At 43.9% G+C, this 24,891-nt stretch overlaps 1 protein-coding gene and 1 pseudogene across 2 annotated transcripts; both read left to right on the top strand.

The window, feature by feature from the left end:
* The first annotated feature begins 14,473 nt into the window (after positions 1 to 14,473).
* laynb (layilin b) lies at positions 14,474 to 24,336 on the top strand. The gene is made up of 7 exons (XM_083637083.1): positions 14,474 to 14,606; positions 16,022 to 16,328; positions 17,150 to 17,307; positions 18,376 to 18,420; positions 19,191 to 19,268; positions 19,380 to 19,488; positions 22,634 to 24,336. The coding sequence occupies exons 1-7, from the start codon at positions 14,534 to 14,536 to the stop codon at positions 22,953 to 22,955; spliced, it is 1,092 nt and encodes a 363-aa protein (XP_083493209.1). The 5' UTR covers positions 14,474 to 14,533; the 3' UTR covers positions 22,956 to 24,336.
* LOC310777354 (exosome complex component RRP4 pseudogene) lies at positions 20,816 to 21,706 on the top strand (annotated as a pseudogene). Its single transcript has one exon. The product of its transcript is annotated as an exosome complex component RRP4 pseudogene (transcript).
* Positions 24,337 to 24,891: the final 555 nt, after the last annotated feature.

Consider the following 24,891-nt stretch of genomic DNA (forward strand, 5'->3'; position numbering starts at 1 on the left):
CTAATCCCCAACTCAGATTGTTTTCTTTAAATGGATAACTCCTTACAAACTCTTGAAATTTAAAAAAAAACTTTTAGTTTTAGAAAGTACGTTTCCTGTGTATGTCATTCTCTAGAGATTCAAAGTCATTAATCGTGGATTCGTGTCTTGAGAACACCATGAATGCTTGAAACGTGATCACGCACGCCACAAGCTACAAAGTACACAGCCAACCAGAAATAGCCATTGTCAATTTCCCTTATGTCAGACCTCTCCTCTATTGTGTCCCGAGAGAGCTGTTTTGCAGGTATAGTCTAGCTATAGGCCTCAACTGTTGCTGCTCAACTGAGAAGCCCCATTGTTCCAGCAAAATATATAATGAAAAGGAGCATCAATGTCTTCGCCCAAACGCCCGTGGTGAGAAGAGACATTTGTTACACTATCCACTGATGCGTCACTCTTCAATACAATCTCTCTAGTCCGCCTCTCTGTGTCCCATTTGGAAAAGGATTAATGGGCATTTTTTTCCGCAGTCTAATCACATTCTCGGGTTCGTTTAATCCTCCTGGCTGCAGGGGTCAGTCAGAGATGATCATTGCAGATTATGTAAAGATGTCTGGACATGTGTCTGTCTGTAAGGGTTAGTCAGGTTCAGAGATTACAGTAACTGCTGTGCTGATAAAGGTTGGTTCATTGCTTTGAGAAAGTGAAAGAGAACATAATGTGACTTATAAAATATAAAAAAATAAGCATGGTAAATGGACTGCATTTATAATAGTGCTTTTCTAGTCTACCGACCACTCAAAGCGCTTTACAACACATATGCCTACATTCAACCATACACCGATGGTGCTACCATGCAGGGTGCTGGCGCAACCATCGGGGGGCAATTTGGGGTTCAGTATCTTGCCAAGGACACTCCAACATGGGGACTGGAGGAGCCGGGGATCGAACCACCAACCTTCTGATTACGCTCTACTTCCTGAGCCCCTGCCGCATACTGCCCCAGCATACGGAGAGGAGAGGAGAGGAGAGGAGAGGAGAGGAGAGGAGAGGAGAGGAGAGGAGAGGAGAGGAGAGGAGAGGAGAGGAGAGGAGAGGAGAGGAGAGCAGAGGAGAGCAGAGGAGAGCAGAGCAACCAAGCAACCTTAAAGCATTGTGGGTTTTGAATGTCCAGAATTATTCGGCTTCAGTATATTTAGTACTTGTCATGCTCCCACTAATTGTCTGCATTTGTTGGCATTACAGTTAAGCAATATCACACGAGAGGGAGTGCGGTTGTTGGCTAATATCGGCACTGCTGTGATTCGGTCGTAGGCACGAGGCCGCAGGCCGAGTGCTGAAGATAATCACAGCAGTGCCGATATTAGACAACAACAGCACAACCTCGAGTGTGATATTGCTTATACAACAGTTCTATTAAACAAAGCTGATTAAAAAAATTACAAAAAGCTGAGAAAATATATGATTTCTCTATTTATTCCTCCGCCAACAAAAATAGTTCCCTCAGCTTTCTGCTTTGCCGAAAATGTAGCCTAATCAGCCTAATTAACTGCAGGCTGTCTACTTTACTACTGTCTACTCTACAGCTGTGAAGCATTTTGTTGATTAGGGCAGCTGTGAAGCGGAGTGATCTACACACAGTGAAGCGCCAGTGCATTATCATGAAATATTGGCACTGGTAGGATCCCTCTTGTCCAATCAAATTGCCCGGCCGGAACTAACTGTTGTATAATCATATTTATTTCATGGTCATTTCAAACTTAATTACAAAATTGAAAATTAAACACTTTTCTATGTAAACTATGTGTACCTGCCAAGGCTGTGAAAATGCTATATCATTCAAATATCTTGAGGTGAGAGGTCAAGCGACCCCTTTGAAAAGGTATTTAGCGGCAGTGTCTATAGTGTATTTGAGAAACCAGTGCCTTTCTGCAATTCATTCTCTATGGTAAGGACGTGCTAGGAGCGCTGCTCTTTCAAGGACCGCACCTAATTTAAGCGCATTTAAGCGCTCTTGGCGGCTAGTGTTTTTGGGCGGAGCGCTCTGGGCATCTCAAGCTGAAAAAAGTTGAACATTTGGAGGAAAAGCGTCAATGTCACTGCAAAAGCCACCGGGTCTCCGCTCTCAGGTATAGACCAAATCACCGTGACGTCACCATGTAAACAAATTTACTTCCGGGTACCACTTGGGGAAGGCGGCAGGTTTAAATGTGCGTGTTGTCAAATAAATGCTGTCAAACCCTCTCGTTGTTTTCGGCCGACTACTTTCAATTTAAATGGTTAAACGGTTGGTAAACATGCTTGTCCGACGTATCTAGCCTTTCTTCTGTGTTTGTTTTATGTAGTGTTAGCTAGCTAATAATGTTTGTTTGTCTGTCAAACTCGCTGTTTTTTTGCAGACTCGTAACCTCGCGTCACCAGGCTCTTCTCGGCGAGAGCAGACTCGTTAACGTTACAGACAGAGCTACCGACGCCACGTTAATTTAATTTAGCGTCAAGTCTACTCTGGTCTGGTCCAACAGGTAAATAAGCTAGTCTGGTCTCCACTAACGTTAGTGAAAGTGTTGTTATGAATGATATTAAACAACAACACAACACGGACGAACCATTTTTGTCTTCTTTGTCTGTTTTTGTCTTCAACACGTCAGTTTGTGCCGTTCACCGCCATTATAATGTGTGGACCCAGGGGTACCCGGAAGTAAATGTAAACATCCCGCTGATTTGGTCTATTTTAGACGGAGGTCTTAATTTGCATACACTGTGTGAGTCCCCTCGCATGACTGGGCCATGCAAACGGAGGGAGGAAACAATCAAAACAAAAATGCTCCATGCACTGTGGTCTGTGTGTGCTGGAAGTGCTCTGCACATGATTTCCAAAGCATTCTGATCTGAAATACACGTGTCCTATTTTGGTCATGGATAAAATACACTTTCTGTAATAAAACATCTAAAAGTGTGATGACCCTCCCACTCTCCTGGCGTTGCAGGAGCCTGGTGTTGGGGATCGCACCTGGGCCCTGTGTACACATTGGGCTTAAGAAGACCTTCAGACCATCTGCAGACATACCTTTTGTTCTGTTCGCTTGTTAGTTTGTGTTTAGTTAGTTAGTTTTAGTTAATAAATCATTGTTTTAACTTAAAATAACTAAACAAGGTACACAAACTACATCAAACAAACAAACAAACTGAATGGTCTGAAGGTCTTTTTTAAGCCCAATGTGTGCACCAGTCTCAATCAGCCTATGACCCCAGACAAGACAGGGCAAGGAGAGTGGGAGGGTTGTCACAAAAGCTAAAATGATCAGATGGGGGACCCTGGGACAAAGTCTTCTCAAATGGGGGTCCGTGGTCTAATTGATGTCAGTTTAGGGGTCCTTGACATGAAAAAGTTTGAGAACCACTGGCTTATAGAATCATTTTTACTGGGTCAAAAGAGCCCTAATCATTTTATTCCAGTTTTTTATACATTCATATACTCTGTGAATTCACTGTGTATGGACAATATTCAGTCTAAATGGGTAAAGGAATTGGACAATGTGTATGTAGCGGATGACTGGAAAGAAGTGGTCGGTTGTGTTAGAACAATTTTCAAACAGATTGAGGGAAATTCAATAACACTCTTAGTTTACACATAACCGCAGTTATTCAAAAATAAAATGGATTGTGTCTATCACCTCTATGTGTGTAATGTCAGAAAGACACCTCCCCCCCAATGCAAATACATTTCACAGTTTTGGAATTGTAGCCAAAGAAGTTGTATTTTCAAAATTACAATAAAAAAAGAACCAGGCCTCTTTTCGTTGAGCTTACCTGCTAAAAGTGTGCCACTTCTTTCTCTGAAAAGTAAACTGCTTGATAAACCGATACTTTTGGCAAGATGTGGTCTGCTGGATTAAGGACACTCCTACTGTCACAATGTGGTATAGAGAAGTGTTTACAGTGTTTCATTAACACTCCTCCTACTGTCACAATGTGGTATAGATAAGTTTTTACAGTGTTTCATTAACACTCCCCCTATTGCCACAATGTGGTATAGAGAAGTTTTTAGAGTGTTTCATTAAAAAAATAACTCAAAGGAAATGCAAAGTTCGGGCTGAGTTTATGCACATAGGAGTGCATAAACTTAATAAAGCATGATCTTCACTAGAGTGAATAATGCGAGCATACAGTGAATTAAGATCCATGTCATGCAGACTGTCAGGATTATCATGACAGCATATTGCAATATGGCTACTGTAGATCTGTAGGCTCCATTCTCAAGAAGCAACAATGGCAGCTGACATTCAATCACACGTACCGTTCATTGACAGCAAGAAGCCCCAGCGGTGGATGCAGATTTAATTTGGGAAGAAAGGAGATACACTGGGAATTGTGTGGGGAGATGGTACCATGCTCTGTGGAGCTGTACAGTAAAGAGGATTATTAGTACAGCTAATGACACCTCAGGGTGTGAATGAGTAACATATATCATGGATGCATATCATATATCCAGCTAATTATCCCATTCACATCAGAACTGCACATACTCACGAAGCACTCCACAGATACATAGGAGTTATTGTCTTTGGGGACATCTGGCTTGCTTTTACCTCTACACGGTAAAAGCAAGTCAAGTCAAGTCTATTTGTATAGCCCTAATTCACAAGCATGTCCCAGAGGGCTTCACAGAGAATATGTCTAGCTAATTCTAGCTGACACAACAGTAGCAAATTACAGAATAAAGATAACACATTGAACAATTGACAGAGAAATATAGAAAATATAGAAATATAGAGCAGAGGAGAGAGCAGGAGAAGGGAGGAGAGCAGGGGGAATGTGAGAGAGGGTGGGGAGGGAATGGGAAATGTTGGAGAGTATAGTCTACTCACTCGTCTACCGCGGAGACGCGGGTTCAATTCCCGGCAGTGCGGTATTCCGGCTTGGCCAGATATACAGACACAATTGGCTGTGTCTGCGGGTGGGAAGCCGGTGGGGTATGAGCCCTGTTCGCTGCACTAGCACCTCCTCTGGTTGGCCTGTTCTGGCAGGAGGGGAACTGGGGGTGATATGTGATCCTCCCACGTGTTACTGCAGGTGAAACCCCTCGCTGTCAGGTGAAAAGAAACGGCTGGCGACTGCACATGTATCAGAGGAAGCATGTGCTAATCTACAGCTCTCCCCAGATCGGCAGAAGGGGTGGAGCAACGACCAGGAAAGCAGGGCGAATTGGCCAAGTATATTAAGGAGAACATTTTATCAAAAATGATTGTGTATGTTGCCTGGATGAACGATGATCCATGTTGTGTCTAGATGTAAGCAGAAGGTTTGTAGACCATAAATTCTTTGTTTTCTGTAGTAATGATTGACAAATAGGATTCTCATAACATAACATATTGCTGGAGCAGTATCTTACAGTTTTTTTCTGATTGCTTATACAGTAGGCACTATTTTTGAAACTACAGTATACTATTTTTGCAATATATATATTGCCACAGGTTTGCGCACCCGTGTTACCTCCGGCTTAGTCGGGCGCCCATACAGGCACGATTGGCTGTGTCTGCGGGTGGGAAGCCGGATTGGGGGTATGTACGCGTGCTGGTTGCTTTGCTCACTGCACTAGCGCTCCCTATATATATATATATATATATATATATATATATATATATATATATATATATATATATATAATATAATGTTATTATTATCAGTATTTAACTGAGTTGTACATAAGAAAATGGGAGTTTTTGAATAGTGCTGCTCTTGAATTCCAAGAAGCTGTCTTTGCTGCCCTCTACTGGCCAAAAGTAGACAGGTTCAAAGTGTTTCGGTTATGTAATAGACTCAGTCACCAGTGTTGAGGGATGTAAGCCAAGAGAGGGCACATATTTTCCTTCACAAACAGATGTCAAGGTCACAGTTAATGTTTATTTGGATCTCCCAAAAATACAGTGATAATGGAGATTCGGTAGGGGATGGGTTTAGCACCCCATCCTGGCTCTCTCGTGAGGGAGAAATCCACAAACGCTACGCCTCCTGAAAATCTGTGCAAAGATCGGCGTGGCCTGGGGTCCTTCAGGCTAGAGCGAGGTGCCCGGCACAGGCGAATGATGTGCAGCGCATGCCTATGCCTCTGGATTGCCTTTGCCAAGGCTGATCCGTGAGCGGCTTCTGGGACGCGAGTCGGGGTCTTAATTGGCCTTGGCTGGGTCTACTCGGCGAGGGTCAGGGGCGCCGTATAGGGGGGGAAAGGTAGGACGATTCTAAGGGCCCTTGAAGCTGACAGGGGCCCTGTCAGCTTCAAGGGCCCTAAAAGCTTGGACACTAGGCAATTTTTTGCAGTATTAAATTATTAACCTATTGTAATGAATATACTATTTTATTCAATGTACTAGTAAAACGAATTGCTTCTTTTTGGCAAAAAAGAAAAAATCCTCTTGCAGACACACACCCCTTCGATTTTCAAGAAATGGTTTCTCCCTGCTGAGAAATAGGCACGCCTCCCATCCAGGCAGCGTGGTGGGCAGAGTTGCGCGCTGATCAATCAGATGAGAGGAGAGAGGAGAGACCAGCAACATGCCAAAAGAAAGAGAGGAGAGAGAAAAGAAAGGACAACAGTTCCTCACGCAGTTTTATAGGAAGGCAGGTGAGGTGAGTGCTGGAATGGTGCAGCTGCTGTCTGCCTGTCTCTGTGTGAGAGATAGGCTACACTACGTGAATCACTCTGCCTGCCATGTTAACCTAGAGAACTGTCTAGTCTGTCCCGCGCCATCTGAACATTTATTCAACTTTTCTTAACTACTGTATATAATAAGTAATAATAATAATAAAAAAATAAGAAGGATCAACACAATTTATTTGTCCACATAATGACCATCATATGAAAGGAAAAGCAGCCCACAAATGACAGCCAATGAGAAAAGGAGAACATAATGATATTAAGACTGAATAATGATATCACAACAGTCTCATGCTAAACACTCCTGTTGGACTCCACATGTGTATCAATATTATTTCTAGTCATTAGTTGATAGTATTTCTTTGTTCCCTCTGGTGTATTCAGAGCAGAGAGAGAGTATGATGATTCAACAGGGATGAGAGTGAGAAAAGGAGCAAATATTGATGGTTAAGACTGAATAATGACAACACTACAGTGTTATCCTAATATAATTTAAAATGCAATATTATCCTCTAAATCAGCTTCAAACAGCCCAAATTTTTCGCCGGCGCCCTTCGGACGCCGGCATCAGTGGGGCCCATGCTATGTCCTGTCATGGGGCCCAAAATCCCTGGCGGCGCCCCTGGCGAGGGTGTATGATGTTGAGAGACCCCAAACACCTTACGACCCCAGATAACATCACTGATGATGCGTCCTAGCGCATGCTGTAGTAGGCTATGTATTTTAAAACATTCAGAGGAAAACTATAAGAAAGAAAAATGAAGTTTCTGCCCTGACTCTGGAGGAGGCAGGTCATCTACAAAAACATCTGCCCCAAGGAACATACCAAGTGAAGTCTGATCAACAGATGGAACTTAAAACCATTTCTCAAATGTACATGTGATTATCCATAACATAATATTAATACCTACGGCCCAGAACAAAAGTCCTGTTGTGTGCATCAAACTATATAACACATAAATACCTCAATTTACCATGGAGCATTACAGCTTGCATCATCAATAAATCTGTTTCCCATCATTAAACAACCCTAAAGATGTGGGGGAAAGCTCCACAAGGTCAACAGTGCTAGTATCGCTTGTTTTAATTGTTTTAATGCCAGTTATTCATCACATGTGGAGTTTGCATGTTCTCCCCGTACCCCCCAGGGGGTTCCTCCGTACATAACCCCCCACTAAAAACATGCAGAAGATCGTCATCCGACCAGTGACGACAACATCTGAAGTTCGTCCAATGATGGTCCAATGATGGTCCCCGGGTGCTGGAAAGAAAAGGCGACCACTGCTCCTGGCCTGCCCCCTGGAGGAAAGGACAAGCCTGGATGGGTCAAATGCAGAGGACATATTTCACCGGCCACCGTCAGCATGAGTGTGTGTTGTGGCCGCATGCATGTGTTGTAGTGTTCGTGTGACAATAAAGACGGGCTTCCGTCTGAAATCGTGTTTTTTTTTACATAATATAAGTTGTTTCCATCACCAAATAATCAAATAAACTCACTATGCAGCTGACTTAAAAAGGACCAAACATGACAAATTACAATTGGTCCTGGTGATTTTCTCACTGTTTGTGTGACATAGCATGAGAAGCATCCAGAGGCACAGTCCAACATCAAGACCCCTCACATGATGGTAATCTGTTTTAGTGCCCCAGTGTTTTAGTGCCCCCTAGTGTCAGCACCAGCACCTGCATTACATTACTGGCTTTCCTTGGGAAGCTAAGCAGGTCTGGCCTAGGATACTCCTTGGATGGGAGACTGGTGCTGGAAGTGGTTTTGGAGGACCAGTAGGAGGTGCTCTTCCCCTCTGGACTGAATGGTCTGGTGAATAATCTGATCTGATGAATACATGTAATCTCCACAATGCCCCAGGGCAGAGACAGGAACTCTGTCCTGGGAGTGAGCACCGTCCTTCGGATGAGACATTAAACTGAGATCCTGACTCTCTGTGGTCATTAAAGATCTCATCGGCACTCTTCACAAGAGTAGGGGTGTAAGCCAGGTGCCCTGGCTAAATTCCCACACAGGCCTTCCTTCAATCATGGCCACCTAATCATCCCTCGTTACTTAAAACCCTTGCATGGTCTTCGGGTCAAGTTGACCCGTTTTAAAATTTCAACATCAAGGAAAAGTATGTTAAAATATTTTTTTCTCTATGAAACTTCTTCTGCTTGGCTCATTTACTGTAGTAAACATGTGATATGAAAATGGTACATTTCATGCATTTGCTAAGATCACAGTTGCTCAAGTGACATCACAGTTGTGCAATTGCAAATGCATTCAACACACACACACACACACACACAGACACACACACACACACACACACACACACACACACACAAATGCCTGAGTGACATCACTTCCAGGTGACTAATCTTAGGTGACTTCTTAGGTGACTACATCTTATCTTAGGTGACTACATGACATCACAATTGAGCAATTGCGTGACATCATTTCCAGTTGCGTCAGTGACATCACTTCACACACACACACCCTCTTGCCTTGTTGCTTCGATCCAGCCTGAATCCAGACCCAAATCTCGGGTGACATCACAGTTTAGCAATTGCAAATGCATTCAACCCACACAACTGCCTGACTGACATCACTTCCGTGACAAATTGTGACTAAGATAAGATCACAGTTGCTTGAGTGACATCACAGTTGCGCAAGTGCAAATGCATTCAACATTTGCTCGAGTGACATCACTGATGACATCACGACTGCCTGATGACTTCCCAGTCGAGCAAATGCGTGACATCACTTCCAGTTGGGTGACGACGATCCACGAGATGGATATGTTTTGGGAATAATTAATTCCCCCCCCCCTCTCATTTCACTTTTTTTTTTCAACCCTGAAGTTCTTTCCTATGTTCAGAACAAGGAGTATGTTATGTACGTATGTTTATGTTTATGTTTTAATGAATAAATAAATAAATAAACTTGAGTAGCTCTTTATTAAAATGAAGAACAAACTATGATTAGTAGGATTTTTGGGGTTTATAACGACTTTAGAATGGTTGAACATGAGCCGGGTCAAATTGGCCCGAAGGCCCTCGGTGTGACTAAAAGACGAAGACCACACGAGGGTTAATAGACCCCTTTCACAGGGGCCATTTTGTGTCAAAAACGCAAGGTAAACACAGGTGCGAGCAAAACACTAATTAGGGTTTCCAACTTCCTTGATTGGAATTTGGAAAGCCTCATTAGTGTTTTGCTTGCACCTGTGTTTACCCTGCCTTTTTGACACAAAATGGCCCCTGTGAAAAGGGTCTATTGGCACATTCAGTCCTCAACTCTCCACCATAGCTGAATGTGTGGTGAGCGTTCTGGCGCAAACTGGCTGCCGTGCATCACTCAGGTGGCTGCTATACATCAGTGGTGGATGAGTTGAGTTCCCTCCCCTGATAGTGAAGCACTTTGAGTGTCTTGAAAGGCACTATATAAATCCAATCAATTATTATTATTATTATTATTATTATTATTATTATTATTATTATTAGTGGCTGTGTGTAACCACTGCTAAAGGGAGAAAATGCCAGACAAGACCGAATTCATATATATATATATATGTACCTTTCTTTGCATTAAGCTGCCTTAATGTGTACTGCAATTATGCAATATGTATTGTAATATGTGGACTGGTGGAGAATGGCAACTAAGGAACTAGCCTACATGCCAGACTGTGACACTATATTGTAATGACATGATAAGATGTCATTGTTGTTATCTTTCTCTTTCTGTAGCTATTATTTTCTCAAATGTATTTACATGTCATGCCAATTAGCAACTCGTCCTCATACCAAAATGACAAAATAAGTAGATTTCCAATGACTCAGGTGTACGTCCAGGAGGCAGGGCCGAAGGGCAGTGGTCAAGAAACCCAGCCGACACAAGACCTGACCACAGGCCGGCGCTGGCCGTCAGACAAACATCCGGATTCTGTAGCCCTGGATGGTCGGCCGGCAGCCGGAGTAGGGGAACGACATGAGCCAAACCATGCGTGCAGGTGATACAGCACTGTTTCAGTTTTGTTCGGAGCTGGACGGCCCTGTGGTGACCGCGGGGGAGGCTCAGGCCTCAGGGGGAGGCTTCAGGTGCATGGAGGCTATAAAGAATAGCTAGAGCTGGTGGTGGTTTAATATATGCCTATTTCCCCCTGGGGTTGAGAGTATGAGGTTTTTGTCTCAACTCGATGAGAATGCTATTGTGCTACAATTGCTACCATGTGGTGGTGGCTCAGAGCTCAGGACCCAGAAGGAACCCCACAGCACTGTAGGATGTCCTAACTATGCCTGACTAGAATGTGGTACAGAGGCGTAAAACAGACTTGTGGGATTGGCAGCAACGCATTTCCTGGTTGGAAACAGTTATGTTTCATAGGCAAGTAAAACAACTTGCTTATGGTTAGGGTTTTGGTTTAGGTTTTGGGTACGGTTAAAAACGCAAGACAAGGACGTTACCGGACCGCCAATCCCACCACTTCTCCGCTATGTGTCAGCTAGCTATTTCAAGTAAATAAATAAATAAATAAATACAAGCGCTAATTTGCAATAGCTGTGACTACATATGCAAATTTTCAAAAGGCAGGATGGCAGGGGCAGCCCACCCTACTCTGGCTCACCCACGCTGCATTTTGAAATCCACCCCCCGCCCCCTTTTAGCCAATTGGCATGAACACAACACACCTTCACACACTTGACATCCATGCCAAATTTCAGCCCTCTGCCCTGTCATCCTGCAAATCGAAAACCAACCACCAACCCATCTAGTAGGCTACTTTGTTGCAGGTCCTTGCACAATCAAAGAACTGGACAGGTTTAGGGATTAGGCTATTTTCATTTAGTGGAGGGAGAGGAAATCAGTGAAGCCGGGCCTGGAAATTAAACCAAAGAGATGAACGGGAAATGCGGCGCCAGGAGAAAAAAGTTTCTTTCCTCTTCCTCCTCCACAATGGTTTCCTGTTCCATGGGCAATCTCTCTCTCTCTCTCTCTCTCTCTCTCTCTCTCTCTCTCTCTGCCTGTTTTGTCTCTCATTGTCCCTGTTTGCATCCAACAGTGTTTTCATATTCGTATGTTTTTAACAGTACGTGGTCCACAAAGTAGTAAAGATTCCTTTCTTCATTGTTTTCATCTTGCTCATTTTTGTTGTTTTTCTTTGTAGTTTTCTTTGGGGCGTCACTACACCCCTACATTTTCAAAGGTCCCCACTGGAGTTTTCCACAGCATCAGTCATGTGACAGTAGCCTACAGCCCTACACTGTCATCACAGCAGATCAGCACATAGCCAGTCTGCTAAAGTGGACAAAGAGGGGGCTGGCAGGCTGTTGTTGAACTTCACGCATCATTTCACTTTTTGAAGTTAGCCTCCAATCTGTTTCTGTTTTCTCGCTTCATTCGGGAGCTGTTTTCCCCAGACAGCACTCAATTGCCTGTGTGTGTGTGTGTGTGTGTGTGTGTGTGTGTGTGTGTGTGTGTGTGTGTGTGTGTGTGTGTGTGTGTGTGTGTGTGTGTGTGTGTGTTTGTGTGTGTTAGGCTGACCAGATCCCAGCAAGCCAAATGTGTGGCAAAGAGGATGTTTGTGTGGGACAATGTGGGACACATTACCAATGCTGAGTAGGGCTGGTAGGGCTGCAACTAATGATTATTCGATTATTTGGTACTGGTTGGTACTTGGACAAGCTACCAACGGAGGCGGTCGCATTTCTCCTCGTCTCCCTCTCCTACTCCCTTCCCCTCTCCCCCTCATCCCTCTGCTTCTGCTACCCGGAGCCAATCTTGCATTTGTCTCTTCGAAACTACAAATATGGATTATATGGCTGGTCTCTCAACGAAATCGACAGAATTATTGTGGGGTCCGGGGAACCCCCCCCCTCTGCCCAGACGGGACCTTCGCCGCGGGATACGGGAAGACAGCAGTCATTGACCCTAGGCTGCACGTCACGATAAACGAGATGAGCGGGGCAGTGAGTACTTGGACTATTGCGATTTCTGATCTGATTCGTAAAAATGGATTACTTCTTGGAGATATCACTGCCGCTGCGCCGAAGTGTTTAAAACCGAGGATCAGGACTGACTCTGTGAGGAATGTTGTTGATCGCTACACCCACCGGGGAAAACCAAAACAACGGATTTAATATGCCCCCCCCACCGCCACCTGCTATAACCGTCAAGGACACTAGCAGCAAAACCCTCCTGAAGCCTTGAGTGCAACCTGCGTCTCCAACATTCACCCCCCCGCCCTGACATCTGACGCCTGAACTTTGGACTAAATAGACTGAGGCCATCTCCACAGCAACGCTGTGTCTAGCCGGAGGAGGCTCAGACTTACACACACACACACACACACTCATGGACCCTAAGGACTCATAGGCCAACACACGGTCACGCACGCACTCCCCCAAACCCCCCCCCCTCCCCACCCCCCTCCCCTAAACCCCCCCCCCCCCCCCCCCCCCCCCCCCCCGCCTTCAGCAACTTCGCCCCGCTTTGCAACCCCCCCCCCCCACCCCCCTTCCCTCCCACGACTAACCAAACCGGCGCTGTAATGGCAGCCTCCTTGGTGTCGTGGTGTGGGTTGTCTTTGCTGGTAATCCTGTACATTTACAACAAATGTATCTGTATTGTATAATATTGAAGTGTGCCTTTATTACTTCTCTAATTAGTAATAATGTGATTTCTGAGTTATTTCATTTATATGCTTTGTCCAATCCAAATTGCTGGCGCTGTTCAATGGCGACCCGGTTTTGCTCTCCGACTCTGAGAGCGAACCAAGCAGAATTTCGCTCGTGATACTTGTACCATGAAGTGACAATAAAGTACTGTTATGTTATGTTATTTTAATTATCGATTAATCTGTTGATTATTTTTAGACTGATCGATCAATCGTTTGGTCTATAAAATGTCACCAAAAATCGTGAAAAATGGTGATCAGTTTTTCCCCAAAGCCCAAGATGACATCCTCAAATGTTTCTTTTATCCTGGCTGACAGTCCACATTCCCACAACCCATAGTCTGTCATAGAACTAGAAGACTAAAGACATCAGACAGCTGGAACAAGAGAGAACTTTTAATGAGTGTCTCTCCCTCTCTCTCTCTCTCTCTCTCCCTCTGTCTCTCTCTTCTCTCCCTCTCAATGGTTTGACTTTTCAAAACTAGAGCCAATCGAAATGTGGGACATCATCTCAATATGTGGGACATGGGAAAAGGCGTGAAAATGCTGTGCACTCCCTGTCCCTCACAAAGTGGGACATCTTTGGGTCACCCATGTGTGTGTGTGTGTGTGTGTGTGTGTGTGTGTGTGTGTGTGTGTGTGTGTGTGCGCGCGTGCGTGCGTGCGTGCGTGTGTGTGTGTGTGTGTGTGTGTGTGTGTGTGTGTGTGGGGGGGGGGGGGGTGAAGGAATGAGAGATGCTCAGGCTGTCTTTATTTCGGTACAGCCATGATGCATTATGCACAAAGAACTCTATTCATCCGAATAAAATTGCATTATGGGGTCTGGGGAAATGTGATTTGGCTAATTGTGCAGAAGCACGCTATAATGTGACAATTTCAAATTTCATATAGGCCTACCTTAATGGTTTGATTTAACGTTCAGAGCATAAAAGCCAGTGATATGCACATTTCAACTTTCTAAAGCAAGAATCGTGGGGCTCTCTCTCTCTCTCTCTCTCTCACGAGTTGGTTGTTTTCTTCCCCTCAGCCAGACGCCATATGCATATCCCTCCACCAGTCGGCCCAGTCTGGACTGGACACGCTGCTGCTGCCTCTATTCCGTGGCTGCCACAGCCCACACAGGCGACGACAACCAACCCGAACTTCTTCACCCCAAACCAAAGTAGTAGGCTAGTTAGCTATTTGATTTCTTGCTAATCGTCCAGAACACAAGGGTGAACATGTAGAGATGGATTTTATGAAGCTGTTTGGCACTGTTATCGCCGTTTTGTTCCACCCTGGATGCGCGTCTAAAATAAATGGTAAGAAATTCCTTTGCAGAAACGTTATCTAACGTTAACAGTACGACACTGTGAACTCATAAATCCGCCTGTTCATAAATGCACCGAGATGCAAATTGACACAGTGTGCTTTAGGCTATTTCCGAGATACACGTTTTACCGTTTGTTTTTCTCCAAGAAAGTTTTGTTTTACATTGAATACGTTTAGGCTATATCACTTTGACTCCAGCTATTTCTTCCCATAGGCGAATGTAATTTTTCGCTATTGCTGTAAGGTTGCGCACTCTGCTGTTTGCGTGATACCGTTATATAGGTTACCGTTATATCAGGCCTATTAAGCCTAAAACAGCCACAGCCTAATTGAAGTGATAAACAAGCTGCAGTCAGCACCGCAGCACATGATGTGATGTAAGATTGAAAACGTCAACAGAGCTGCTTTTTGGAATTCAGATCACTGATTTGCAGGACGGGGGTCGCGCAGTCAGTTGTTTTAAAAATAGTAACAACTTTTAGGCTACAATATTTCACAAGGCCTCCAGTAAAAATGGAGGGATGGAAATGATTAGCCTACACAATGAGCCTGGGAGATTGATTTATTTGTTGTTTGGCATGTTTAAAACAGATACAGCAGCAGTGGCTTAAGTGGCCTAAAGGGTTAGGCGGCCTAAAGGGTTAGGCCACTGGTTTAGGCTGAACCAGTTAGTTAGAACAACAATAATATGGAGTCCATAATCATTCAGTCAGTATTTGCTATTCATTGTGCAATCCCAACCTATATAACAGCATCGGCATGATTACAGCAGCAGACCAATGCTTTTAGACCAATATAAAATTATATCTGTTTTACTTTGGAAAAGAAAACATATTTTCTACTTCTATGCATAGGCTATAGTAGTTTATTCCAGTGGTTTTCAACGTGGGGTCCGGGCCATGACCAACAGGGGTCATTGAGGAGGTTCCAGGGGGTCACCAGCAAATTGATGAATTGTTAAACTTGCATTATTTCCTTTACAAGAAGTTAACACAATAGAGAATGTAGAAGAAATGAATATTATCTCTCTACCTCCAATACAGATAATCATGGAATTCTGGACAAAATGATATCTGACAATAAAGAATATTCTCACATTTGGGACCGTTTTGAGAGAAAATCTCATAAAAATGGAGGTCCGTGGCTCTAATGTGGACTAAATTAGCAGTCCTTGATGTGAAAAAGGCTTAGAATCACTGGTTTATTCGGATCCACCCACACTGCATTGCAGGGAAATGGAACGGCTTTGGCAACATAAACCAAAAAACTCTGGTGACTAATTTAGCCAGAACGGTGGTTTCTTTTAATCTTCCCAATAATCTGTTAGGGGAAAAAACACATCTGCAATAGGCTAGCTATAGTACTTGTGTTGTGTTTGTCTGTTAATGTTGATTGTTGTGTCCAGGCCAAAGGATCTGCCGGCGCGGGACAGAGCGGCCATGCTACAAGGTGTCGTACATGCAGGACAGCAGGCGGAGGCTGAGCTTTGAGGACGCGCGGCAGGCGTGCAGGCTGGATGGCGGGGACTTGCTAAGCCTGGAAACGGAGAGCGAGCAGCGGCTGATAGAGAGGTTCATACAGCAGCTGCAGGCCGGAGATGGAGACTTCTGGATCGGCCTCCGTCGCAGTCCGCAGCGCCTCAGGCCGGGGGCGCCCAGCCCTGCTTGCCCTTCACAGTACTACTGGCTGGATGGAAGCAAGGCCAAGTTCAGGTCTTTATTCAGAGATGTTCACAAGTCTCAATCAAGTCAAGTATCAAGTCTTTGAGCTAGAGTCCAAGTCAGGTCTCAAGTCTTTGGTCACAAGTCCAAATCCAGTCCCAAGTCTCTTGAGATTCTATCCTCTGCTGGATGCCATCTGGTCTGCTAAGAACACTTATAGCTAAACTAACTCCTGTATCTAATTAGCAGTCAGTATCAGTATTGATTAGTTGATATTTATTATTAGTCGACATTTCCTTAATGTTAATACACACAAAAAATAAAGATTGTTCACAAGTCCCAAATCTTTTGAGGACAAGTCTCAAGTCAAGTCTCAAGTCACTGTGTATGTGCAACTTAAGTGCGACTCAAGTCCAAGTCGCAAGTGCAAGTCCCCACCTCTGCTTTACATTACTCTTTCGTTACATTTCCTAACGTTTTATAGACGGTTTCAACTCGACAACATACATTTCCCCAAGCTTACTCCCTGTTGCAGGGTTTTCCTAGTACAATAACTGATAGGACATAAGCTAGGTCCCAAACTGTTCCCTAGTAGCAACACAATTCCGTGAAACTGAAAACCTTCTATACTCTTGTGTGCAAGTGGAACTGCTTTGTTGCACATGCTGTAATGATTGGTTGGTTGTGTCAGTGATGATGAATGATGAAGGGAACCCAAGGGATAACCCACACATATATCATGGAAAAAACGCAGACACGTGTGGGAATGAGACATGCATGACTTATGGAGTGGAACGAGGCAGTGAGGCACATACTGATGGCCGTGTTTAGAGTTGGTCAGGTGTTAAGGTGTTACATCTCTTTCCCTGTAGGAACTGGCACTGGGATGAACCGTCTTGCGGTGGTGAAATGTGTGTGGTTCTGTACCACCAGCCATCTGCGCCGCCCGACGAGGAAGGCCACTTCCTGTTCCAGTGGAATGATGACAACTGCAACTCCAAGAACAACTATGTCTGCAAATACCCAGAAGGTGAGTCAGTGGACCCCTGTCACCTGCTGCTGTTGCACCTGCCTGTTCTGTGCTGGGACTCTGTAGCATTCAGCACATTTGGTTTTGTTCTGTACGGGAATCCATTTGTAACGGCACAAAATCTGACATTTAGTGAAAGTTGAAAGCTGATTCCCCCCCCCCACCCCCCCACCCCCAATCGCAAGAGCTTTACTAAAGTATGGCCGTTGCTTTTACCAACTAACACAAGAACAGCTATGCAATATTTTATTATTTTTTTAGACTGGACTACTATAATAGTCAGCTTTCTGGTGTCCGAAATGGAAAAACTAATTGTGATTAGTTTCAGATTTCTGATCAAGGCCAGAAAGTGAGCTCATACAGATCATCTCATTAGTTGCCTGAGAGCTAGCCTTGAGTGTTTACCAAAACATACATATTTTGATTTCTGATTAGACCTCTGTCTCTTCTCATTATTTATTTTATTTAAAATTGGTTTTCTTTCTATACTGTTATATTGTTGTTGTTTTTTCTATGATTGACCACACATTGTGTAATTGTTCCGTTTTGACTATGTACTTACTGTATGACCAGTTATTACTGTCATATCATAATTTGTTAACAGGGGAAAAGAAGAAGAAAAAAGTTGCTTGAGAGCTTAAATAATTGTTCAATATTCTTTTATTAGTTTTCTTGACCCCCGATTTCTGTCTGAGCTTAAGGGATGAGTAGTAATCTCGTTGTAGTCTTTTGGGGGACTTTTGAGGAAGCCTCTTTTACTCATAATGACCGAACACAAGCGCTCACAACCTAACTTTCAGTATGACGTTTAATTATTGCTCTCCTCTCAGAATTATGCTAGTTGATTTTGCCTATTCCATTTGATTTATTATTGTACTTTTTCCTCGATCTTCCTTGTGTATGTTTGTATAACTTTTAAACCCTTGCTGTTATGATCCATTTTATTTAAACTCTTTTTTTAATAACTGTGAAACACCTTTAACATAGTTTTTACAAAATGAACTGTATAAACAGAGATTTAATGACTGAATAAGATTAACTTAATCTCTTATCTCGTGTCTTTCGCAGAAAAAGTACCAGCATTCACTGAAGCAGGGAACACAGTACACACAGGTACTATATGTACTTTTGAGACAATCACACACACTGTTCTTGGATATGTAGATCATGTTTCTGTGGAATATAGATAGTGACATTGAGGCTCAAGGTAGTCTGGAGGATTTGTCATTTGTTTATATACTTGGACCAATGAGAGGGAGACGAAAGGATTGCATCACTGTTTTGTTTTTATCAGTGAGCTCTCTTTTCTTTGCACTTGCATCTCTATGAAGGAAGACCTCTAGTGGTCAAAACTGATAAAGGCCCTGGATGTTACACAACACTATCTGCTATAGTAGAATTATGTACATTTAACATATTGCACAAAGCATGTACATTCTTCAAGCTTAATAATTCCTAATTCACTACCATTTTATTTGCAGGCAACCTTTAGTGGTATATATTATAATGATATGATATACGGTAGTTTGCCTTACAGAATAGAACCTTGTTGTGAACCTTACCTTGCATTAGGCTACACGTGGATGAAAGCATATTAAAATATATATTCAACACATGTATTTACAATAAATCCTGAGTTTCTAAAGTCAGATTTGGACTTCAAATGCTTGTTTTCGCATCATTATCAACAAGTAAATTCCACCAATTGTGCAAAATCTATAAATGTATTAGATATTTTCATATTCCCACATGTATGTTAATTATTTCTGTTGGTGAGACCAATCAGTTCAAAAAATATGGTTTGGATGAACAAGGCTCTACTTTATATAAAGCAAACAGCTATGTCACAGTCTTTATGATAATATCATTTCTCAATCCTGTAGTGCCATCGCTGAGGCCAAACCTGTTGCCAACAACAGAAAGCGATGAGAAGATAAAAATAGCACTACCTGAGTCGTCGGGTAAGAAAACCTGTCATCCACATTTTATGCTTGCTAATAATGCGCTGTGAAGTGATAACAGAATCATAAATGACATGATGAAGTAAATGCTAACTATGTTTTCCTTTGCAGTATCTCTCTCAGACAATGTTTCCTACATCCTCTGTGCAACTATCCCCGCTCTGCTGCTGCTGCTGATTGTAGTCACTGGGTTCTTCTGCTACAGACAGGTCACTAAGAGGTAACAACAAAATTAAAACAGTGCTGTACCATCTATTGTACACCAAAATATAAAACATTGTGGTTGTTTTAGTGAATTATCATGGTGGGTTTCTGGATACAGATTAATTCAAGTGTCAGTTTGAGAACCAATTTTAGTGGAGACTAGCAACAAGCCTCCTGGCCTAAGAATCGCACATGAGTGTACTTGTGCAACTGGAGTGACAATAAACATTTTGGATCTTGTACCCGGTGTTGCCCGGGTAAAGGCACAACACAATACAACTGCGCCTTTTGCTTAGCCGGAAATGATGGTGGTGTCCAGATGGTTTCTCGTAGGCTGTTTTACTAAAAGCCCTCCATGTTGACTTGTAGGCTGCAGAATAGAGGAATCATTCTCACCTTTAGCCTACAAATCACTACAGGGAGCTTCCCCCATCGACCATGTCTCTGACATTTCAGAGCCTGGATATTGTTAGGACCAAAGCTATGCCCTTGGCTCATTTCTAGTGTGGAAACTCTGGAGACGATGTGCCATGGGCACTCTTATTGGGTGTGAGAAAACTTGTTGTTCTTCTTCTAATGGCTTTCCAGCAGACTGGATGCCTTACGGCACATTGCTGACACTCACAGAATATTACACAAATTCCAGACTCGGGGGTCCGCCCCCTCCTCAACGTTCCTCCCTCTGGCCGGCGGCCGCCTCGCTCTCCTATTCAACCTCCATGTTCCCAGACCTCTCGGCCCTCGTGCCAGCACACCGACCTCCCTCGCTGCTCCTCCGGTGGATCCTCTCTCTAAGTCCCAGACAGACACCCCCATGCCAACTCATGCACTTAGTGCGCCACACACTTTGCGCGTCTGTGTCCCTTCTGTCTTCCGCATGTACGGCAGGACCAAACAGTGACTTGGTCCAGGTGGTCCGTCTTGTGGTCTGGAAGTGGCTTGATATCACTTATACATAGAATTGGTCTCGAGTTGCACTGGTCCTATCTCTGCCAGGAAGAATTTATGACATCACTGATGACATCACAATTGCCAACTTGTGACAGCATCAGTGATGTAATAAATCCTTAACTGCAGAGGCAGGACGGATGCGACCGGATCTCATATCATCAATCTATAAAGTGATATGAGTGAGTGATGTCATCAGTCAGTTACGCTGTCATCAGTGATGTCATCAGTGATGATTTTGCAGTGGTCACTCAAGCAATTACGTCATACTCCTTATGACATCACTGATGACATCACATTTATGAATCACAGATGATGTCACAATGTCTATGAAATCATTCTTGCGTTCATGCACCAATACAGCCTTCCACAAGACAGCTGTGTTGGGTGCAAGCATGCCTGTTGATATGAGACTACCAGTTATTCGGAAATCAATATCGGTATCGTTAACGTCTCCTTTTGACCGAAAAGATCGAAAGGATCTGGTCGTCCCGGGCGATGTGATCACCTCAGACACAGAATTCATGAGGGGTCATGGCACCTACCTGGATGAAGAGAAGCTGATGGCTTCAGTTGCTGGAGAGGTGGAGAGAGTGGACAAACTGATCTGCGTCAAACCACTTAAGACCCGGTTCAACGGAGCGGTGGGAGATGTGGTGGTTGGCCGCATCACAGAGGTTCAGCAGAAACGGTGGAAGGTGGAGACGAACTCCCGGCTTGACTCTGTTCTCCTGCTGTCATCTGTCAATCTGCCCAGAAGAGGGCATAGGGGTAGATCAGGAGAAGACGAGCTAACCAGGGAGTACCTTCACAAGGGAGATCTCATCAGTGCGGAGGTGCAGTCTGTTTTCGCAGATGGAACCTTGTCGCTTCACACCTGTAGTTTAAACTATGGAAAGCTGGGTCAAGGGGTCCTGCTGCAGCTCTCTCCCTCTCTGGTGAAGAGGCAGAGGACTCATATCCATAACTTGCCTTGTGGTGCGTCCATCATCCTGGGCAACAACGGATATGTGTGGCTGTATCCCACACCAGAACACCATGAGGAGGAGGCGGAGGGCCTGGACACTAGTCTGGAGCCAGTCTCCCTGTCAGATCGAGAGGTGATCTCACGGTTGAGGAACTGCCTCCTAGCATTGGCTGCTCACAACGTCCTGCTGTACGACACCAGTGTTCTCTATTGCTACGAGTTTTCACAGCCACACCTGGTCAAGGACATCTTGAAACCAGAAGTGATGGAGGAGATAGTCATGTTGACGCAACAGAAGCTGATGGAGCAGGAAGATTAGACAGAATGAAACCTCGCTGCGAGCGTCTCACAAAACTAAACATGCCTCTCCTGCATTCCAAGTCGAGGAGCCAAGATAACCAGCAGCCGCGTCAAGGATCTCCCTCTTCTCCCAGTTTAACGGGCAGCTTGACCAGAAGAAAACATGACTTTTAAACCAAACCATTTATCAATAACTTATCTGACTCCTTTTAAAATAATGAAAGATGAGATCTGGAGCACATTGTCAAATGTATTCAGGTGCAAACAGAGACTGACATTTCAGAACTAGTGTCTTCCTCAGAGTCAAGTCAGTTGGTTTTGACTCTGAGGAAGACACTGTAATGTCAAAACCTCAGTCTCTGTTTGCACCTGAATAAATTGCTGAATTTTACCATGTGCTCCAGATCTCATCTTTCATTATTCACATAGTCTCTGGTCTGAGAGGCACCGGATTGCAAGGTTCGTCAGCTGAAGCGCAGATTTCCCTGTGTTCTACTTTTAAAATACTCTGGCATTCAAAAATGATTAGTGCAGCTTTCCTTTAGTTTTACTGATGGACATTTTCAGAGAAGTATATTGGAGTACATTGTTGATTATGTCATGTTGTACAAATAACTTCAACTGGAAATAATGTCCCCAAAGGAAAAAACCTTGCTCAACATGTGTTTTATCTAATGAGATCACGTTTCCAGTCTGTTCATCTAACTTCAATCATTTTTATTGCAGCAAAATGGGATTGCCAGAAATTATCTTTCACATTTCACTTCATGTCGCGTGTAAAAAAGGACATACTATTAGGAGTGCAACATTTAAAACATTTAAACAGCTTTTATCATCGTCGTAAAAACAAGACTTTTCTCACAGTTGTCAACAATCACTGATTGACAATATGTCTCCCTGACATGTTTCGATGATGTGTATGTAATGTCATGTCATTCATATTCAGGAGGAAGACAGAAACCGAGAGCTACCCCAGCGTCCCAGAGTCGTGGATGTCAACACCAGGAGCACCTTGCCCCATACAAGGACCTTACGCCTTCAGTGACATCTCCAAACTTCATCACATGCCTCCTCCGTGCAGCAATGTGCTGGCAGGCGTCAAGACAAAGTACCCGCCGTGTGCTCCCTCCCCGGACGGCCAGTGTGACGATTACGAGAACGTGCCGTCATGCCCGGAGCGAGAGAGCGGCTTTGTGACCAATGACATCTACGAGCCCTGCAGAGAGCAGAGTCAGACTGGATGGGTGGAAAATGAGATCTATGGATAATACTGCTGACGCCGAGCTGGTCTCTGTGAGTCTCAGCTTCCATCTTACTGGCTAACTAATACCACCCAGCTGAACAGCAGAGCGCCATCTTCTCCATCCTTTTCCTCCTCTATATACCCTGCCGGTTGGATTGTATGGTGCAGGAATACTAAATCAGCCTGGACTTTGGTTATTTGGACATTACTGTATGTAGTAGATCTCTATCTCCTCAGTGGATTCAATGTTGTGTCCTGAGCATCCGAAGCCTGGAAAGCATCTAAGTCATATTAATGCTTAAAATATAGTAATACAAATATGTTTAAACTGTTAGAACGTATGTTTTTATTCCAACCCACTGTTGAATCCAATGAATCCAAATCTTCCTGTTGTCCAGTTTTGATGAGCAGGTTTTGAAGGCTCAAGGCTCAAAGGTTCCTCATCTTGTCAACAACAAGAAAGAAGTGAACCACTACTCAGCCCTTTTACAGTCACGTCACCAGATGTTTTGAAGCACAAGGACAAACAGATCATGTTGGCTGTCTACTACTCTTGTTCAGGATCCGCGCTGATCCTTTCTCTAAAGCTACAAAGAAGCGTGGTGTCACCGCTGTGCGACGCTTCCTGTTTGGAAGCTGATGTCAGGGAACAGGACAGTCTACGCGGAAACATCGATGACAGAACAGCCCTGGCCCCAGTAAACCTCAAAGCCTGACTCCACCTGACTGTGGGAGAGACTCCACCCTCCCACACAGAGACTTCTTGGGAGTGTTTTGAATATGCCATGGATTCATTCATCACAATTCTGCTCATGAGGCAGTGCGCGTTGCTTCTAAAAGCATGTCACCTGTCTTAAAAATGATCAGTGATGTACTAACCTAAATACAAATCCATGTTATTTCAGAGAATATACCGAGTGGGCGGTGGGTTGGTGTCATGGAAAGGCGCAGGGAGCCCAGTAGAGAGAGGCCGAGTGAGTGTGTTCTTGGAGGATGTAAGACAGGAAATGCCAAAAGCACATCTGGAACTCTCACATTCAGGAAGTCTATGCGTGACAGCGGAGGCCTTGGGCGCGCTGGCCTGCCTGCCCGCTTGGCGCTGCACAGCTCTCTGTTTTAGGTTGTCCCTGCAGGAGCTAAAGGAGAACAACTGAGTGAGCATCATATTTCAAATATGACAAGATTTGGGTTTACAAATAAAGTTTGGTTGCGAAACATTGTGCTTGCATTCCTTACTCAGTCACATGGGTAAGTAGGAGTGGAGGTGCGGGTGCATGTGTGTGTGGGGGATTTTATTTAACTAAAATATTAAATGCAAGATACTAAAGTGGTTATACTGTTGTGTGGCCTATTGATAAAAGCATTTGAAAAACATAATTTCTCGTGTTGTTTCAATTGCAAGTTTTTGCCAACAGATGGCGCTGTCGTGTAGCTGTCTTGGGAAGATAAAGTGTCTTTGACATGAGGTTTTGCTGTATTATATTGATATTTGTAAGTCCGATTGGGAAATTCTCTATATTCTAGGACTAGAACTAAGCATATCCTTGATTGTAAAAAAATAAAATAAAAACAAATCCTTACTTTCTTTGTCTACTTTAATGAGAATAGTATGTTATCCCAGCATGCACTTTGCTGAAATACTACTTATTGCAGAGCTTCTCAAGTTCTCCCCCTTTCTTTCTTTCTTTGATGTGGAGCCAGAGTATCTTTGGTTGAGCTTGACTAATGTGCATGCTAATAGGTAATAATTGCATGGCATGAGTAATATAAGCTATTTTCCCAGACAATCTTACTGAGCACCTGCGGGGGCCAACTTCAAAGTTACCTATGCGTGCAATCAAGGAGGGGAGGCAAGCAAACAGATTTCAGAATAGCAATTTTACCGGTTGACGTAAGAGGTGGTTCTGGTTGTCTTGGCAACCAATTGGCACTGAAGTGTGGAGCGGCTCCGGAGCCCCGCC

The sequence above is a fragment of the Poromitra crassiceps genome, assembly GCF_964638095.1.
Source record: "Poromitra crassiceps genome assembly, chromosome: 5".
In the NCBI taxonomy this organism is placed as follows: domain Eukaryota; kingdom Metazoa; phylum Chordata; class Actinopteri; order Beryciformes; family Melamphaidae; genus Poromitra; species Poromitra crassiceps.

Bases quoted from the DNA above. Each gene is read 5' to 3' on its own strand.
- laynb (XM_083637083.1), top strand. From the start codon at position 14,534: ATGGATTTTATGAAGCTGTTTGGCACTGTTATCGCCGTTTTGTTCCAC. The intron at 14,607-16,021 runs GTAAGAAATTCC...TGTTGTGTCCAG, and splicing joins ATGCGCGTCTAAAATAAATG to GCCAAAGGATCTGCCGGCGC. The intron at 18,421-19,190 runs GTACTATATGTA...TCAATCCTGTAG, and splicing joins AGGGAACACAGTACACACAG to TGCCATCGCTGAGGCCAAAC.